This window comes from Haematobia irritans, chromosome 2 (genome assembly GCF_050003625.1).
Source record: "Haematobia irritans isolate KBUSLIRL chromosome 2, ASM5000362v1, whole genome shotgun sequence".
Taxonomy (NCBI): domain Eukaryota; kingdom Metazoa; phylum Arthropoda; class Insecta; order Diptera; family Muscidae; genus Haematobia; species Haematobia irritans.
Window position 1 is genome coordinate 220,131,594 of NC_134398.1, and position 21,669 is coordinate 220,153,262.

The 21,669-nt window shown below is 28.4% G+C and overlaps 2 protein-coding genes across 4 annotated transcripts in view; one reads left to right on the plus strand and one right to left on the minus strand.

The window, feature by feature from the left end:
- Positions 1 to 21,669, plus strand: part of Rab3GAP1 (RAB3 GTPase activating protein subunit 1) — a 109,185-nt gene that overhangs the window by 40,463 nt on the left and 47,053 nt on the right. The window lies entirely within an intron of this gene.
- The window catches only part of haf (leucine-rich repeat and fibronectin type-III domain-containing protein hattifattener), a 481,095-nt gene that overhangs the window by 25,191 nt on the left and 434,235 nt on the right, over positions 1 to 21,669 (minus strand). For all 3 annotated transcript variants that reach the window (XR_012719793.1, XM_075297480.1, XM_075297482.1), the window contains exon 6: positions 2,669 to 2,943. Coding sequence is in view for 2 of the 3 variants with exons in the window: in XM_075297480.1 (XP_075153595.1) it covers positions 2,669 to 2,920 (252 nt within the window). In the remaining variant the exon portion in view is untranslated. The remainder of the gene's footprint in view (positions 1 to 2,668; positions 2,944 to 21,669) is intronic.

Consider the following 21,669-nt stretch of genomic DNA (forward strand, 5'->3'; position numbering starts at 1 on the left):
GAAATAAAATTTTGACAACATTTTCTATGGAAAAAAAATTTGACAAAATTTTCTATATAAGTAAAATTTTGACAAAAATTTCTATAGAAATAAAATTTTGACAAAATTTTTTCATAGAAATAAGATTTTGACAAAATTTACTATAGAAATAAAATTTTGTCAAAATTTTCTATATAAATAAAATTTTGATAAAATTTTCTATAGAAATAAAATCTTTACAACACTTTCTATAGAAATAAAATTTTGACAACATTTTCTATGGAAATAAAATTTTGACAAAATTTTCTATAGAAATAAAATTTTGACAAAATTTTCTATATAAAAAAAATGTTGACAAAATTTTCTATAGATTTTGACAAATTTTTTTATAGAAATAACATTTGGACAAAATTTTCATTAGAAATAAAATTTAGACAACATTTTCTATAAAAATAAAATTTTGACAAAAGTTTCTATAAAAATAAAATTTTGGCAAAATTATAAAACATTTTATATTTCATGTTAGCCTGATACTGAAACAGGCAATTGACGTCCAAATGCATTATATCTAATTAACAATTATTTTTCGAGCTTTATAGACAGACATAGATTAAGGAACATGGTTAATAGAGCCATTGAAAAGAAAACGCCAGATACAAATCTATACACTCCTGGACTGTACATGTTTCGGTTCGGGCGAATGAACTTTTCCACAGCCTTTAGTATAGATCTGTCTGGGAGAGATAACTCAATTTTGGGCCCTTTATGCTAACTCCTTATGGAGAAAACATTTGGGAAATTTCCTCTTACAAATTGAATCATCTTTTCTCCCACTGTACATCATCTTTTCATATAACTTACAAGTCCCTTAATCTTATATTTATTTCGTTTTGTTACATAGTAATGCAACAACACGAAATTTATTTTTAGAAAGCTAATTTGTTAGAATTCACCTAAGTGGTGAACAGTCGAACAATGCTTATTGTTTCTACAGTTAACTACAACCACATGTGACAACTTACAGAAACTGGTTTCCAGGATACAACAACAATTCTAACGCGTACATTAGTGGTATTTCCCAAATTTCCCAAATGTTTTCTCCATAAGGAGTTAGCATAAAGGGCCCAAAATTGAGTTATCTCTCCCAGCCAGATCTATACTAAAGGCTGTGGAAAGGTTCATTCGCCCGAACCGAAACATGTACAGTCCAGGCGTTTATAGATTTTTATCTGGCGTTTTCTTTTCAATGGCTCTATTAACCATGTTCCTTAATCTATGTCTGTCCATAAAGCTCGAAAAATAATTGTTAATTAGATATAAAACATTTCATTCGAAAAAAACAGTTTTTTTTTACTAACCACAAACATTCGATAAAAAAATTGGTAAAATATTCTTAAAATTTTGGAAATTTATTCTTGGTACGAGTGGCAACCGTGTTCACTGGTGCTTCTGGCCAGAACTTCAGAGTCTAAACATTTTGTTCGTTATCGACAATTTTCTAATTTATGTTACTTAAGAACTTAAGAAAATTGATAGAAAAGAATATCCTATATTTTCCTCATTTAGTCTTAATTTTCGGAATTGCCAAACTACCTGTGACACGGACGGGTTTTTATGTATTAAATATCTGAGAGAGATGAGCGAGAGGCATAACATTATGCTCACATCAATGTCAATATCTACTTGCGCAACGGCGTCAAACAAAGAGTCGACCATTTAGGGATGCCATATATATTATCATTTTCTTACGGTGGCTTTCTCAAGTACACTCAAAAATGAGGGCGCTAAAGCCAACTTAATTTTATGTTAGTTCATGACATTTAATTGAGTTTAGTTAAAATTTGCCCGATGTGAGCAAATGTTTCCTATTGGAATAATTATTTGATTTTTCTTATGAACTAAAAATGAGAAAAAAATAATACACAATTTTACTAAAAAATAAAATAGTTCATATTTTCCTAAAATGGAAAAACTTCTCCCATTGAGTTCATAAGTCTCTCAAATGAGTAAATTTTACTAAAATTGTACCTGTCTGGAGCTTCGTATAGCACTTAAGAAATTTAACAATTTTTAACGGCCATTTTCATGTAGCTCTGTTAGGCTTTAATTGCCAGTTAACAGAAAGTAATTTGCAAATATCTTTTCTCCGGTTAACTTAAACTGAAAATTTTTCATCAGTTAAATTCCTAATTGGTATATGGAATACATAACCATGATGACAGATATGTCCATAGTACGGTTTAAAAGTTCTAACGGAGCTTCATGAAAATGGGGGTAAATCTAATTTTTTCATTCAACATATGAAATTTTCCTAAAAAAAAAAACAGAAAATAATTTATTATTTTTAATAAATTTTCTTCATCTTTGGCAAGTATCATCTTATTTGTAAAATGTTGCAATTAGAAAACAAATTTAGTTAACATTTTCTAAAATAAACCTACATTTTCGTACATGATGGGTTCACTTGTTTTGGCTGTAGCATTCGACCATGATTGGGTAATAAAATACCCCGAACACGAACTGGTGAAGGGTATACTTATGAAATTTTCCTTCTTCTTTTTTTTTAAATATTTTTATAAGTAAAATTTTTTGCTTTACCATAAAAAGGTATAACATTTTTTTATAAAAAAAACTGCTGTGATTAGTTTCATCTAAAAAATATGTTTCCATTATCAATTCTTTTTATTACCTGATCACATTGCACAGATAGTTCTCGTCCCAAATTATATGAACATATACAAGATGTCTGTAGATCAGGTAGTTCCCTTTGCCAAGGACATTGTGCATTAACAGTGGCCACAATACTCGAGAGTAACATCATAAATAACAGCATCAACATTGTGACAAAGGATTGGGAAGACATTTGAAGCATATTTCTTTTCATATGCTGCTGGTGGCGGCGGGTATGTGGGATATGTGAATGTAGGACTTTAAATTTCATCTGTAGAACATGGGGCTGGAAGTCTGAAAAGAATACAAAAAGAAAATGGAAATTAAGTTGGGAAATTTTACAAAAATAAATTTGCCTCAAAGCAGTACTTAAAGAGATAATGAAGAATCATAGAATAGAATAAGAAATTCCAATTAAAAGAAACGAAGAAAACCAAAAAAACAAACTGTCATTTACTACTCTGAGGTAGTAAAGATAATTGCTTCTCTTTGATGTCATCAACTTTTTTTTTTTGGGTGGAATTTTATTTCCCTTGTAAAACAGAAATAGGAATTGGATTCTAAAAATATTTCTTGCAATTATAGAATATGTAACTAAATTTTCTTCTTATATTGGTTATGCCTTTATATCCTCTTCTTTATCCTTTATGATTTCATTAAGAAGAAAATTAAATTGTAGACCATCCTTTGTAAAGATTTTTCTGTTTTGTTTTGTTTCTATCTGAGCTCCTATACTGTTGACTTACCTAGATTTTAGTTATTTGTCTTTCCGAGATAAAATTGCCTTAGCCTCTGGTAGAGGTAGCCGAAGAGAAACATAACAAATTAATCAAGTTTAAAAACAGAAAAACAGCTACACTAAAAAAGAGTTTTCACTTTTTCCTCAACATTTACCCTAGAACTAAAAATCACTACAACTCATCCAAGTCAGCCTGCTAGGTAGGCTGATACTCGTCAAACAAAAAGAGAAAATAAAAGTGAAACATACCATAACATTGCATGGATGGAGGAGAAAAAACGAACACCTTTGGTTTTTCCACTGATGATGATGGCCATGAAGCATCACTGGCAGAAAACAAGGTAACTGTCGGGTTTCTATTTTGTTTTTGTTTTTTTTGTATGGTCCAACTAGGATGAATACGTTGCAGGTGGAAAAACTCCATGTTTTGTTAGATTTATTCTTTGCTTCCGCTTAGGGGCTTTGGAAAATGGCAAAAAAATCTTACACCTATACACTGTTCATACGCTAAGCCACTTTGTGACACCTTAGCTACATTATTTTCCAGTGTCTGCTCTTTGTGATAGGAAAAACTGTATGCCAGCCAGCCACCCAGCCAGGAGGAGATTTGACCTACAGAATCTTGAACAATTAATATTGCGATTTGAATCCAAAAAAGTTGTGTTTTCTTTTGGGATATAACAAACATCAGGGTCATGAAAAATGGAATAAAATATCAGATATCATATTTAAGTCATTTTTAGATCCTACACAAAAAAAAAGAAATTCTGATTCAATCACTAAATTAATTGATCCAATTAATTTTTTAATTGAAATGTTTTCAATCACGAAAATGATAGTATCAATCACAGTTTTAATTGGTCATAGAAAAAATTCTTGATTAAAATACTAATTGATTTCATTAGCAATTTCAATTAATTTTTTAATTGATTCAATTAAAAATTTAATTGATGTTGATTGCACAACTCAATTAATTATTCAATTAAGAAATGTAACTATTTTCAATTATTTTCTGAATTGGTTTTTATTTGGATTAACAATTGATTGTTTGAAATACATTTTTAATTAAAAATTAAAAAATATTCATCACTTTCTTTAACTGACTTAGTCTTCCGAATTTAATTAAAAAGTTAATTGTATCAATTAATGTTTTCATTAAAAATTTTTAAATTTTCAATCATCGACTTAATTGACTTAATATTTCTATCTTGATTAAAAAGTTAATTGTATCAATTAATTTATTAATGGAAATTTTTTTTCAACTTATATTAACATTTTAATTGGTAATATTTTGGTGATATTTTTTGCTGTGTATTGTTGTAGTTGTAACAATTTTTAATGTAGTTTCATCCACTGTGTTCTATGCTTCATGATACTTCAGCTAGTATCTAGATCAAGGAACTCTGCGACAAGGTTGGAATGTGCCACGAGAAGGGGTGAGACGGATAGGTTTAGCTGGACAAGTGAAAAGTTGACGAGTGCCATGTGGCCAATTGGATTACTTTGTGGCAAATTTGAAGCCGATCGGTTATTAAATAAACGTAATCTGGCCCCATTCATCGAAAGCGGGCGATACATATATATGGGAGCTCTATCTAAATTTGATCCGATTTTTCCAACTGCAATAGCGTTCGTCCCTCTACCAAAAAAAAAACGCCACATTCCAAATTTCATCAAAATCGGTTAATAATTGCGACCGGAATCCTGTCAACAACAAATACATGGACGGACGGACGGAGACCAAGCGCTAGATCGGCTCAGAAGGTGATTTTGAGCCCATCGGTATATATTTCATGGGGTTTAAAATCAATATTTCTGGTAAGCACATTTTGTGGAAGATCAAAGTTATTGTACCCTGACCACTGTGTGGTTTAGGGTTAAAAACAAAGCGATTTAGAACCACTGTGCGACGGTAATGGTGTGGGCCGTACTCAGCACAATGACCAATATCTCCGGACCTCAAACGGGACTTGAAGCTCTTTGAGTAGCAAGATTGACACTAAAAAATACAAAAAAAAAAAATACTCAACACGAAACTTCGCATGGAATTGGCCAACTTGGTTAGAGATGGGACACACGTCAGCTACGCTGCTATAGGTTAGGTGGCAGCCTGATATTTCAGGCTCACTTAGACTTCTAGTCCATTGTGATACCACAGTGGTGAACTTCCCTCTTATCACTGAGTGCTGCCGAGTCCGTCGTTCCACATTCCAGAAGCCAAAGTTTTGCTTAGATTTGCTTGAAATTTTACACGAGCAGTCTAATTAGTAGTACAGTCAAGTGTGCAAATTTTGGTGGAAATCGGATCAGATTTAGATAGCTCCCATATATATGTTCCAAAAAAGCGATTTGGAAGCACTGTGCGGCTGCGTGTTCTTTGCACCTGATTGATACGCGGCTGCCACATCAGGGTATGTGTGGTGTTGAACCTATTGTATTTATTCTTATCGACTTAGAGTCACGTGACACATTCTAGCCATGACAGAACTTTGGCTATTGCAATTATTAAAATATTTTAGTTAAGTTTTCTAAAATAAACCGTTCATCCGTTGGAAAAAAAAAATTTTTCATGAGGTCAAAAATGTCTTCACATTCGAATGCGAATTGTGTTTAGAATAAAAGACGCATTTCTGTTTAATTTAATTGATCCGATTAAAAAATTTATTTATACTATTAATTATTGTGATAGATTTTTGTTTTAATTGTTTTAAATAAACCTAAATTTTCGTTCATCCGTTGGAAAAAAAATGTTTTTTCATGAGGCCAAAAATTTCTTGACATTCGAATGCGAATTTTGCTTAGAATAAAAGACGCATTTATGTTTAATTTAATTGATCCAATTAAAAAATTAATTTATACTATTAATTATTGTGATAGATTTTTGTTTTAATTTAAAAAAAAAAAATTTTTTTGAATAAATTAAAATTTTGATTGATCATTCAATTCATCCAATTAAAAAATTGTGATAGATTTTTGTTTTAATTAAAAAAATAGTTAATCAATTAAAATTTTGATTGAATTTTGCTTAGAATAAAAGACGCAATTTTTTAAAATTTAATTGATCCAATTAAAAAATTAATTCATACTATTAATTATTGTGATTGATTTTTTGGTTTAATTAAAAAAATGTTGAATCAATTAAAATTTTAATTGAATATTTTTTAAAAATTTAATTAAAATTTTATTTGGGTTTTTTGTGGTTTTCTGTGTACACAGAAAAAAATATCACCAAAATATTTCCAATTAAAAAGTTAATTGAAGTTGAATTTTTTTTTCAATTAATAAATTAATTGGTACAATTAACTTTTTAATCAAGATAGAAACATTAAGTTAATTAAGTCAATGATTGAAAATTTTAAAATTTTTAATTAAAAAGTTAATTGATACAATAAACTTTTAATCATATTCGGAAGACTAAGTCAGTTAAAAAAGTGATTAACATTTTTTTAAATTTTTAATTAAAATTTTTTTCAAACAATCAATTGTTAATCAAAATAAAAATTCTAAGCCAATTCAAAAGGTAATTGAAAATAGTTACCTTTTTTTTAATTAATAAATTAATTGAGTTTTGCAATCAACATCAATTAAATTTTTAATTGAATCAAAAAATTAATTGAAATTTGGTAATGAAATCAATTAATTTTTTAATCAAGATTTTTTTCTATGCCCAATTAAAACTGTGATTGATACTATCATTTTCGTGATTGAAGACATTTCAATTAAAAAATTAATTGGATCAATTAATTTCGTGATTGAATCAGAAAAAAATTTTTTTCTGTGTACATGTTTCTTTTCCTTGTCTAATAGTGGATAAACTTTTCTATAAAGTCTTTTTGTGTTTATAGCTAAAATATTCGACTTAAAAATAAGTATCTTGACATAAAAAAATTTGTTTGACTACGGCCAACTTGGCTTTAATAATTCGAGTCCCAATTTGCACATTTAAATTGACGTTAAAAATGTTTTAAAGTACTCTGATAGCATATGAAGAAAAAAGCTGAAAAAATTAAAATTTGTATTCCAGTATCAAGTACTCAAAACAAAAATGTTAAAGTTAATTTTGTCTTAAAGTTATCGTCACACAGAAAAAAAATTCACGAAAATTTTTCCAATTAATATTTTAATTGAGTTTTAAAAAATATTCAATTAAAAATTTAATCTATTCAACAAATTTTTTAATTGAAACAAAAATCAATAACAAAAATTAATAGTATCAATTAATTTTTTAATTGGATCAATTAATTTTTAATTGATTTTCAATTAATTTTTTAATTGATACTATCATTTCTGTGATTGAAGACATTTCAATTAAACAATTAATTGGATCAATTAATTTCGTGATTGAATCAGAAAAACATTTTTTTTTGTGTGCACTTCAATTCTCCACTTCTTTGACTCGGAATCAATACCACACTGAAAAAAAAAAAAAACATTTACGTCGTATTAAAGATTACACAACCTAAATTTCAGGATGCACAATTTACACAATATTAAGGACAATTTTTTTGTTCAAAAAATGAAATTTTAATTTAAAAAAAGTTGATAATCATTTCAAAATTTTGTTTTTATTAAATGTAGGCCACAAATGTTGGAAACTTGTGTACCTCCGTTAAAGTCGTATGTCTTTGAACTAAGGCTGATTTTCCTTAAAGTAAAGAAACCTATTTTGGTGATTTAAAAAAATCGTCCATAAACTAACTGAAATATTGACTACTTAGATTTAAGATAAAAACGCTTCAAATATAGTTCTAGACTTATTTTGAGGATTTTGCATCTTTGGTTTAAAGTTTGTTTTGGAATTAAGAAAAGCTTTTTTTACGTTGAAGTATCCGTTATAATTAAGATTTTAAAACTGGCATTTATTTGTACGTGAATAACTTTATTAATATACCGGGAAAAGAGAATGGAAATTTGATAAATGCAATCTGTATCATAATTTTAATTTGATTGGTCCTAGAATTAAAGCCAGATAGGTCGCTAAAAAATGTCCTTATTTTAAAGAAACCGCATCTTTGGTTCGGTGTTTTTTACCTTTTCTTTAAAGGAAAAGGAAAAAGAAAATCATTGGATCCAATTAATTTTTTTCGGTACACAATCATTAGTGTTAAGACAAAATCTTTGGAATTGGGCAAGTTTTCGTTTTCAGTGTAGTGGTTTCCCTTTTCTTGGGTGAACTTTATCTTAAAAGATTTTTATCGCTAACAATCCTTTGTTATCTCTATGCAGACTTGTCAATCAATTTAGTTGATAGCTTTGCTAAAAAAATAACCATTTTTTTTTGTTTTTTTGTAATGGATGGATGTTTTGATTATTCTGACATAGTTGTCATATAAAGACAAAGGAAATTGCTATACCCTCTTGTGCCGCCGCCAAAAAAATTCATTCCATTTATTTGACCACATCAAAATTGTTTGACTTTATAGTTTATCTCAACTGATTATTACTGATGATAATGTTGATGATGATGATGATGAATGGGATGATGAATGAACTTTTGTCAACCGGAGGCATGTGGTTTAGCTTTTGTCTTTGAAACCAAGGAGTTTTTAAAATAAAACCTCATTGAATGTAATGATGCCATAAGGGCTGGGTATATTGTCGATATTCAACATTTATGGATGTCGTATCTTAAAATAAAATCATAAATAATTTATGAGCTATGAAACTATTGCAAGGTATATACTCTAATTTTAGCTATTATTACATTGGTTGACATTGGGTAGAGAAATGGAGTTTTTGGGTCACAGCATCCTTTCGATGCCCCATCCATAAATAGTGGTCTAGACCTTTTGGTTTTCTTTGGTTATGTTGAATATTAGCTTAATTAAACTGAATATTTGTTTTCTTTATTTAGGTTTCTTTTCTGTTTGGGATAGTTTTCTGCTTAACCCTGAATCGTGAAAATCGAAAAGTTGTTATTTAGAAATGATTTTGAGGAATATCATCTTTCCAAGACTGAGAGGATGTGGTTAAGAAAATGGCACTTCATGAAGAATATTATCTTCGTCGTGGTATTCGACTAGAGATACTTAACAAAAATCCCAAATTCGAATAGAAAATTTCAGCTGTGATATTTTCACATAGAAAAAGTTCATGGTGAACTTGTCATTGGTGATCTATATCATCTAGAAAATGTTCATTTCTTAGATTAAAAGTTCATTGGTAAACTTTTTAGTAAACGAAAAGTTCATTGGTGAACATTTTCGTATAGGAAAAATTCGTTAGTGAACGTTTTTGTGTAGGAAAAGTTCATTGATGGACTTTTTCGTATAAAAAAATTCATTGGTGAAATTTAGGCAAACCCAGAGAAGGAATATGATCACCTCAAACATGTTTTAAGAGCAAAATGTTATTTTTGGGTGGTGACCATTTAACATGGTTTTCGCAACCATGTTATTTTCTTGGAAATCATGTATCTGATTTCGGCAAGCAGGTTATATTTGACGAGAAAATAACATTTTAGTGACAAACATGTTACATGGTCACCATACAAAAATAACATTTTGCTCTTGAAACATGTTTGAGGTGATCATATTCCTTCTCTGCGTGCAGTTAGGGCAGAAACTTGGTGAAGCTTTTTCGTGTAGGAAATGTTGATTGGTACACTTTTTCGTAGGTTAGGAAAAGTAGGTTAGATTAGGTTAGGTGGAGCCCGATGTATCAGGGTCACTTTGTTGTATTAGGGCAGTTTATTGGTGATACTTTTTCGTATAGGAAAAGTTCATTGATGAACGTTTCCATGTAGGAAATATTTATTGGCAAACTTTTTTGAAAAGGAATAGTTCATTGGTAAACATTTTCGTATATAAAAAGTCTTTGGGCAAGTTTTCGTATTAATAAAAAAAACATTTGTAAACTTTTTCCTATAGGAAAAGTTCATTGGTTAACTTTTTCGTATAGAAAAACTTTTCGTTAACTTGTTCGTTAATTGGTGAACCTTTTCGTATTAGAAAAGCCAAATTGACAAAGTTTTTCGTATAGGAAATGTTGATTGGTACACTTTTTCGTATAGCAAAAGTTCATTAGTGGACTTTTTGCATAGGAAAATCTCTTTGGTGCAATTTTTCCTATTGAGAAATGCACTTTTGTGTAAAGGAAAAGTAGGTTAGGTTAGGTTAGGTGGCAGTATCAGGCTCACTTATGGCGTTTTCGATTCGCAAAAAATATGTTGCCATGGTGTTACACTACTTTTTTCCTCATTGTATTTTCACCCAAATGACAGTTTCATTCCAAAGTTATTGTTAATTCATAATATTTTGAGGGATACAGGGTCCAAAATCTATGATAGTCTCCTTCATATTTTGCAATCAATTTCGAGGATGTTGCCCCTTTTTTCCCAATCGAAATCGCCATTAGACTACTCAGTCCATTGTGATACCACATTGGGTCCGAACGGCGTTCCACATTCCATTCCACACAGGAATCGAACCCACGACTTTCTATATGCAAGGCGGGTATGCTAACCATTGCACCACGGTGGCTCCCAAAGGAAAAGTATACTGGTGAATTTTTTTCGTATGGGAAAAGTTCATTTCTGATATTTTTCCTATTTTGGTATAGAAAATGTTTATTGGAGAACTTTTTCGTTAAGCAAGTTCATTGGTGAAGTTTTTCTATAGAAAACGTTCATTGGTGAACCTTTCCAAAATGGGTAGGATTTTTGGAAAACATTTTCGTATACAAATTCATATATGATATTTTTGTGATATTTTTGTATGGGAAAAGTGATATTTTTTGTATGGGAAAAGTTCATTGGTGAATATATTCATATAGGAAATATATTTATTGGTGAACTTTGTGTTAGGAAAGTTCATTGGTGAAGTTTTTCGTATATAAAACGTTCATTGGAGAACATTTTCGTATACGCCAATTTCATTGGTTAAACTTTACATATAATTTATGACCCTTTCCGCATAGAAAGCGGTCATTGGTGAACCTTTCCATAGGGGGTAGGTTCATTGGAGAACATTTTCCTATACAAGTTCAATGGTGATCTTTTTCGTAATATTTATTGGCCATCTTTTTGATTAAGAAAGTTCATTGGTGAAGTTTTTCGTATCGAAAATGTTCATTAGTGATCTTTTTCGGATTAGAAAAAAATTATTTGTGAATATTTTCTTATAAGAAATATTTATTGTGCATCTTTCTTGGTTAAAAAAGTTCATTGGTGAGGTTTTTCGTATCGAAAATGTTCATTCTTAAATTTTTCGTATAGAAAGCGCTCATTGGTGAACCTTGTCATAAGGGATAGGTTAGGTTAGGTTAGGTTAGGTTATGTGGCAGCCCGATGTATCAGGCTCACTTATACTATTCAGTCCATTGTGATACCACAGTGGTGAACTTCTCATAAGGGATAGGTTCATTGGAGAACATTTTCGTATACGACAAGTTCATTGGTGAACCTTTTCGTATAAAAAGGTTGCTTGGTTAACTTTTGTGTATAGGAAAATTTAATTGGTATACTCTCTATACAGAAAAGTGCATTGGTGAACTTGTGCATAAAGAAACAACTAATTGGTGCTTTTTTTGAGTAGTAAAAATTCATTGGTGAACGTTTACATATAGGAAACTTTAATTGTTGGAGGTTTTCTTCTACAGAAAGTCAATTGTTGAACTTTTTCGCATAGGAAAAATTCATCGGCGAACTGTTTCACATAATAAAAATTCATTGGTGAATTATTGCGTATAAAAGCTCATTGCTGAATATATAAAAATGTAATTGGTAAAATTTTTCACACAGAAAAATTTCATAGCGAAGTTTTTCGCAAATCAAAACTTCATTGATGAACCATTTCGTATGGGAAAAAGTTCATTGATGATACTTTACAAAAATCGTATCATTCTTTAAAAAAAAAAAAAAACATTTATTGGTAAAGTTTTTTGTGTTGGAATTGTTCATTGGTAAAATTTAATTGGTGAACAAAGAGTTAATTGTTCAACTTTTTCGCATAGAAAATTTTTATAGAGTGCTTTTTCGCATATCAAAAATTCATTAGTGAACCATTTCGTATGATTCGGAACAAAAATGTTATTGCTAGATTTTTCGTATGGTAAAAATTAATTGTGGAATTTTTTCGTATGAAAAATGTTAATTTGTGAAGTTTTCAAAATTGAAAATATACCAATTAATAAACAAAAGTTTAATTGATAAATTCCTTCGCATAGGAAAAATTCATTGGTAAAAATTATTTGTGAACTTTTGCATATAGAAAAATTTAATTGGTGAACAAATAATTGATGAAAATACGGAAATAAATAGGGAAATTTCATTAGAGAACTTTTTAACATATTAAAAGTTCATTAGTGAACCATTTCGTATGGAAAGTAGTTCATTTGTTACAATAATAAATTAATGTTTTTACTTTAAAAATATCGTATCATTCATATCAGAAAATTTAATTGGTGGAATTTTTCGTGTGATACAAATTCATTGGTGAACTTTTGTATATAGAAAAAATTAATTTGTGAACAGAAAGTGAGTTGGTGATTTTTTTCGCATAGGAAAAGTTTATTGGTGAAATTCATTTGAAAAACTTTTCGTTCATTGATGATACTTTACAAATATCGTATCATTCGTATAAGAAAATTTCATTGTATATTTTCATTTAGTTCATCAATGAACTTTTCCAATACCAGCGATGAACCAGTCGATAGGAAAAGGTTCACTAATGAATACGATAGAAAAAGATTACCCATAAAAAACTTTTTTGTATCATATTCATTGGTGAACCTTTTCGTATCGACTGCTTCAGCGGAAGTATTGGAAAAATTCATTGTATAGGAAATTTTCATTGGTGAACTTTTTTCGTATCGTTAAAATTAATTGGTGATTGATTACCCATAAAAAACTTTTTTGTATCATATTCATTGGTGAACCTTTTCGTATCGACTGGTTCAGCGGAAGTATTGGAAAAATTCATTGTATAGGAAATTTTCATTGGTGACCTTTTTTCGTATCGTTAAAATTAATTGGTGATTTTCCGTGGTGAATTTTTTCATGAAGATTCATGAAGTGGAAATAGAAATAAAAGAAAGTGAAAATTTTCATTGGTAATTTTTTCGTAGATTTTGTTTCTAGTTTTCCATCTAAATCTCTCAATCCTTCCATTGTCATCGGGGCTATTGCTAGCCAATTTACGTTGTCACACGATTTTCAAATGCTTCCTTAGATTTGACGTTGCCCTGCTCTCCCAATGGGTATTCATATGATTACTGCTCTTGTATTGTGTCAATATTGCTGATGCTCCTACGTTCTCATCTTATAGTCATTCGCATGATTGTCATTGCGTTATCAATGGGATAGTGTTCGAATTGTATGAAGGCAATTGTAAGAAAGCTTGCTTCCTGCATACGTAATGCTTTGTCATATTATTGCATTTTCGCCATCAAGGACCATCCAACGTAAGAAAAATTGACAAAAGTACTACACTCAGCAAATAATATCAAAAATGTTTTCACTTCAATTTTACAAGTAGCAAAGCATATTTAAGATAAAACCTAAATTAAATTAAAGAAAAAATTAATTCTAACCAATAGCGACACATTAATTATGTGTCGCTATTGTGAAAAAAATATTTTTTACTTTTTTAATCCAATGGCAATCCGATTTTTTGTCTGTGTTTCTCCAAAATAAAATTTCTATCTCTTGGAATATTTTCGTTTATCTTTCTGTGATTATGTGTGGGTTATCCCTGTGGATATTAAAGATATCATTTTGCAGTATTGTTGACAAAAAAAAGCTACTACCAACAGCACACTTAACCCTCTTCTACATTCATTCGATGATAATCGACTTTTGTGCCACTAGACATCATGTGTTCCTCGTTTACTACGATTATTGGCAAAATTGTTATGAGCCCAGAAATCAAAGAACGAAATGAACAAAAAAACTGAAATGGTTGAGATAGACTTCAATAATGCCAGTTGACTCCACCCAGTACATTATCATATTCACTTAAGGTACTCTAGGCGACAAATCCTTTTGAAATCATAGTTTCATTTTTTAAGTAGGTTTCCGGCTTTTTTGGTTGCTTTTTTTGTGCGTTACAGGGAGCACAAGTTGAAATGTTCTTTTCTTTGTTCTGGGAGTACGTAGATTTTAGTTCTTTTTAGTTTGCAAGTAAATTGATATTTGATGGAAATAATCAATTCTTTGTATTTCCACTTTTTGGTTGCTATTCCCATTGAAAGTGCGCAATACGAAGTGAACCACTAGAAGTTCAAGAACAGAAGATTTCGATAATGTTGAGAAGAAGTAGCAAGGAAAAAACTCAAGATCACCCTTTGCAGAAATTTCAAGCAAAATTATTTATAACTGGTTGGTTCAAACAAAAGTGGCCTATTGGGGGTTAATTTAAAAAAAAGAAAAAAATATAGTTTTCAATAGTAATTTTGACAAATTTTTATATAGAAATAAAATTTTGACAAAATTTTCTATAGAAATAAAATTTTGACAAAATTTTCTATAGAAATAAAATTTTGACATAATTTTCTATAGAAATAAAATGTTGCCAAAATTTTCTATAGAAATAAAATTTTGACAAAATTTTCCATAGAAATAAAATTTTGACAAAATTTTCTATAGAAATAAAATGTTGCCAAAATTTTCTATAGAAATAAAATTTTGACAAAATTTTCTATCGAAATAAAATTTTGAGAAAATTTTCTATAGAAATAAAATTTTGACAAAATTTTCTATAGAAATAAAATTTTTACAAAATTTTCTATAGGTTAGGTTAGGTGGCAGCCCGATGTATCAGGCTCACTTACACTATTCAGTCCATTGTGATACCACATTGGTGAACTTCTCTCTTATCACTGAGTGCTGCCCGATTCCATGTTAAGCTCAATGACAAGGGACCTCCTTTTTTATAGCCGAGTCCGAACGGCGTTCCACATTGCAGTGAAACCACTTAGAGAAGTTTTGAAACCCTCAGAAATGTCACCAGCATTACTGAGGTGGGAGAATCCACCGCTGAAAAACTTTTTGGTGTTCGGTCGAAGCAGGAATCGAACCCTCGACCTTGTGTATGCAAGGCGGACATGCTAACCATTGCACCACGGTGGTTCTATAGAACTCAAATTTTGACAAAATTTTCTATCGAAATAAAATTTTAACAAAAATTTCTATAGAAATAAAATTTTGACAAAATTTTCTATAAAATTAAATTTTGACAAAATTTTCTATAGAACAAAAATTTGGACAAAATTTTCTATATATAAATAAAATTTTGATAAAATTTTCTATAGAAATAAAATTTTGGCAAAATTTTCTATAGAAATAAAATTTTGAGAAAATTTTCTATAGAAATAAAATTTTGACAAAATTTTCTATAAAATTAAATTTTGAGAAAATTTTCTATAAAAAAAAATTTTTTTTTGACAAAATTTTCTATAGAAATAAAATTTTGACAAATTTTTCTATAGGACAAAAATTTGGACAAAATTTTCCATATAAATAAAATTTTGACAAAATTTGCTATATAAATAAAATTTTGGCAACATTTTCTATAGTAATAAAATTTTGAGAAAATTTTCTGTAAAAATAAAATTTTGACAAAATTTTCTATAGAAATAAAATTGTGATAAAATTTTCTATAGAAATACAATTTTGACAACATTTGCTATAGAAATAAAATTGTGATAAAATTTTCTACAGAAATAAAATTTTGACAAAATTTTCTTAGAAATAAAATTTTGACAAAATTTTATATAGAAATAAAATTTTGACAAAATTTTATATAGAAATAGAATATTGACAAATTTTTCTATAGAACAAACATTTTGACAAAATTTTCTAAATAAATAAAATTTTGAAAAAAATTTTTATGTAAATAAAGTTTTGTTACAATTTTCTATAGAAATAAAATTTTGACAAAATTTTCTGTAGAAATAAAATTGTGATAAAATTTTCTATAGAAATAAAATTTTGACAACATTTACTATATAAATAAAATGTTTACAAAATTTTCTATAGAAATAAAGTTTTACAAAATTTTCAATAGAAATAAAATTTTACAAAAATTTCTATAGAAATAAAATTTTGACAAAGTATTCTATAGAAATAAAATTTTGACAAAAATTACTATTGAAATAGAATATTGACAAAATTTTCTATAGAACAAAAATGTTGACAAAATTTTCTAAATAAATAAAAGTTTGACAACATTTTCTATATAAATATAATGTTGACAAAGTTTTCTATATAAATAAAATTGTGACAACATTTTTTATATAAGTAAAATTTTGACAAAATTTTCTATATAAATAAAATTGTGACAAAATTTTGTATAGAAATAAACTTTTGACAAAATTTTCTATAGAAATAAAATTTTGACAAAATTTTCTATAGAAATAAACTTTTGTATAGAAATAAAATTTTGACAAAATTTTCTATAGAAATAAAATTTTGACAAAATTTTCTATAGAAATAAACTTTTGTATAGAAATAAAATTTTGACAAAATTTTGTATAGAAATAAAATGTTGACAAAATTTTCTATAGAAATAAAATGTTGACAAAATTTTCTATAGAAATAAAATTTTGACAAAATTTTCTATAGAAATAAAATTTTGACAAAATTTTCTATAGAAATAAACTTTTGTATAGAAATAAAATTTTGACAAAATTTTGTATAGAAATAAAATGTTGACAAAATTTTCTATATAAATAAAATTGTGACAAAATTTTGTATAGAAATAAACTTTTGACAAAATTTTCTATAGAAATAAAATTTTGACAAAATTTTGTATAGAAATAAAATTTTAACAAAATTTTCTATAGAAATAAAATTGTGACAAAATATAGAAATAAAATTTTGACAAAATTTTCTATAGAAATAAACTTTTGTATAGAAATAAAATTTTGACAAAATTTTGTATAGAAATAAAATGTTGACAAAATTTTCTATAGAAATAAAATGTTGACAAAATTTTCTATAGAAATAAAATTTTGACAAAATTTTCTGTAGAAATAAAATTTTGACACAATTTTCAATAGAAATAAAATTTTCTATAGAAATAAAATTTTGACAAAATTTTCAATAAAAATAAAATTTTGACAAAATTTTCTATAGAAATAAAATTTTGACAAAATTTTCTATAGAAATAAAATTTTGACTAAATTTTCTATAGAAATAAAATTTTGACAACATTTTCTATAGAAATAAAATGTTGGCAAAATTTTCTATATAAATAAAACTTTGACAACATTTTCTATAGAAATAAAATGTGGACAAAATTTTTTATAGAAATAAAATTTTGACAAAGTTTTCTAGAGAAATAAAATTTTCATAACATTTGCTATAGAAATAAAATAAAATTAATCAATTTTATATAGGTCTTCATTTCATTAAAAGCGATTAGTAGTTCATGGAACAACCCGGTTTACGTGTTACAGAAAATTTTCTTTGCCAATACAATGGTCCGCTAGATAACACTATGGTTTGGTTGAGGAAAAACTTTTTAAAATTCTATATCGATTTTATGTTAAGGCACCAATCACATCCGTAATTTTGAAGAGATCTAAATTTACGAATATCTCTGCACGAATACCTTCATGAAAAAGTGGCACAAATTCGCAAAAAAAAAGAGGCTCGAATATGACATTTTGGTGCAACAATAGTGTTAATTTTTTACAGCAGAGCAAAACATTGTCTTTAATTTGTTATAAAGTTATGTTTAATACATAACTTTTTAAGAACCCCTCGTGCCGTTTCAAATACCATTTGCGCTTTGAGACCCTTTACATAATGCAACAATCAAAAACAAAAAAAAAAAGTCAATCTAAAATATTTTTGTGACATAAAAATTTGTATTATCAAGTGTCAGCTAGAAGCATTAAAGAAAAAAAAAACGAGAAGCATTAGTGAAATAACAAAAAGCATTTCAACAATATGGACACATGACAACGATTCTTCGTGGGTGTCATAATGCAACCTCCTGGTTGCATTACAAAAGCATTCAATAAAAGAAGTTTTCAAATGATATCCGAAATCCCATCGCGTATTATGTGTTCATATAATTTTTACAACTATTTGAGAATGATTTCTTTAGTCATTATCGCTTTTTGTTGATAGTTTCGTTGTTTTTTTTTACAACTTTATTAACCTGATAATAATGATGCTGACATTTGTGGGATATTCGATTGAAGGCAAGTGTATAGAGATCAATGCTAATGGAGCTTGTCTAAGTGGCGATTAAAGTAGAGCATAAGAATATTCCATGAATATGCAGGCTTTTCTTTAATACATATCCTTCTAACGACAATGGAAACTATGCCATTTATTAAAGGGTCTTGGAGTTTTAGAACGCAATGTCGATAAACCATTTTCCTTTGGCTCTTCAAATTGTACCACATGGAATTGAATGTTGGTGGTTTTAGTCCTCTAAGCCATAAATCGTTTCGACCATACCAAGTGTAATGTCCAATGCATTTTATCTACTAGCATATGTACGTAAGAATTAGGTTTTAGTTCTTGTGTGGAATGCATTCAGGATGCGGATGTGTGTGTGTGTGGATGAACAGTTTTCACCATGAATTTTCTCATTCCAAATATATGTTCAATATAATGTTATGGCCATTGGTATTAAGTGAAAGAGTTACGACTTTGGTTTCCTATACATACATTGCTATAGTTTGTTTTTTTCATCGTGATAGGTTTTCCTCTATTAAGAATCACTTAAACTGTTCATCATGTTATTCATGGGTTTTATATGGGACATTTTCGATAAAGATGTTCGTTAACAGTGGTTATTTGAGTTTGAAGTGCACAATTAATGGCTTTCATCTAAACTAGAAAGAGATTTTCAAATGAGATGAAAATATACATAATTAAAGTGCACACACAAATAAAATGTATTTCAGTCATAGGGTAGAGTTACAGAAAATATTGACCTTGTTTCTATGTTTCTCTATCAATTACACTGTTTTGAATATATGAAAAATAAAATTTGTCTTTGAATTTAAATTACTCATACGATACCATGTCCCACGTTTGTGAATAAATAAAATAAAGTAATTCTGAACAATAGTCACTGCACGCATACACAACCTATAGGTCATACTAAATTTGGAAATACTGGATGTTGTCACCTAATCAAAGATTCTTCATATCAATTAATTTACTTAAAAAAATTTACGATTACTCATATGTCTTTAAATTCAAAATACTTATACGTCGCCAAGTCCCATATGTCTTTATATTCAAAATACTTATACGTCGCCAAGTACCATATTCCTTAAGGGGAAAGAAATGTGAGCTTAACGCTATTTGAAATATAGGATCAATTGGTGGTATGTTCGGCATAATTTATATATTGATTCCTTTATTAAGAATCATTTAAACTGTCCATTATGTCATTCATGGAGCTTATAGGTCCATTTTCGATAAAGATGGCTATTAACAGTCGTTGTTCGAGTTTGAATTGAATGGTAATGACTTTCGTGACATGATTATGGTAATATCCATACAATTTTATATAAAATGCACACAACAACATGATGTATTCGTTTGTAAGGTGGAATTATAGAAAATCCTGATATTATTTCAGCCTTTCTCTATCAATTACAGGGGGTTTAAAAATATAAGAATTTTTAATTTGTGTTTTAATTAAAATTATTTATACGCCACCATGTTCACCAATGTGGTATCGCAATGGACTGAATAGTCTAAGTGAGCCTGATACATCAGGCTGCCACCTAACCTCTATGTCCACATGTACTTTTCATATTTTTCATTCGTAATATACGCTGCACACATACACAACTTATAGGTAATATTAAATTTGAAAAGGCCGGATTTCGTCACCTCTTCAAAGATTCTTCCTAAGAATTTCATTACTTCAAAAATTTACGATTCGTCATATGTCTTTAAATTCAAAATACTTATACGTCGCCAAGTTCTATATTCCACAAGGGGAAAGGAATAAGTATGAGCATGAAACTATTTGAATATAGGATCAATTGATTGTACGTTCTGCATAATCTCTATAGTTTTTCCTTGATAGGTTTTCTGCTATTAAGAATCACTTAAACTGTCCATCGTGTTATTCATGGAGTTTATAGGCTCATTTTCGATAAAAATATTCGTAAACAGTCGTTGTTTGAGTTTGATAATGCTTTTCATGAGATGAATATGGAAATCCACATAAATGCTTATATAGAGTGCACACAAGAATAATAACTATTTCATGTGTAAGGTAGAATCATAGAAGAATCCAGATTTGTTTCAGTGTTTCTGTATCAATTACATTAGTTTAAATATATGCTATTTTAAATTTGAGTCTTAATTTAAATTATTCATACGACACCGTGTCCTACATGTGTGATAAAAATGACAATATAAGTTACAATAAAAAATTGTTCTAATAATAGTAATATACACTGCACACATACGTAACCTATAGATCATATTAAATTTGGGAATACGTGATATCGTCACCTATTCAAAGAGTTTTCAGAAATTTCCTATTGGTCATACATATTTAAATTCTTGGTACCTATACATCACCATATTCTATATTGCATAAGGGGAAAGGAATGTGAGTTTAGCGCTGTTTGAATATAGGGTCAATTGGTTGTACATTCTGCATATTCTCTATAGTTTTACCTTGATAGGTTTTCTTCTATTAAGAGCTACTTAAACTGTCCATCGTGTCATTCATGGAGTTTATAGGCTCATTTTCGATAAAGATGTTCGTAAACTGCCGTTGTTTGAGTTTGAAGTGAAAGATAATGCTTTTCATGAGATGAATATGAAAATCCACATAAATGCTTATATAAACTGCACACAAGAATAAGAATTATTTCATGTGTAAGGTAGAATTATAGAAAACCCTAGGTTTGTTTCAGTGTTTCTCTATTAATTACATTGGTTTAAATATATGGTATTCTAAATTTGTGTCTTAATTAAAATTATTCATACGACACCGTGTCCTTTATATGTAACACACAAAAAAATAATTTTTAGATTCAATCACGAAATTCATTAATCCAATTAAAATTTAAATTGAAATGTCTTCAATCACAGAAATGATAGTATCAATCACCAAAGTCAATTAAAAAATTTATTGATCTAATTAAAAAATGTATTTAAATATTGTGATTGATTGTTGTTTTAATTTAAAAATTTGTTGAATCAATTAATTTTTAAATGAATAATTTAAAATTTTAATTGGACATATTTTGGTGATTGTTTTTTTTTTGTGAACAAAAATGACAATATAAGTTGCAATAAAAAATTGTTTTAATAGTAATATACACCGCTCACATACGTACCCTAT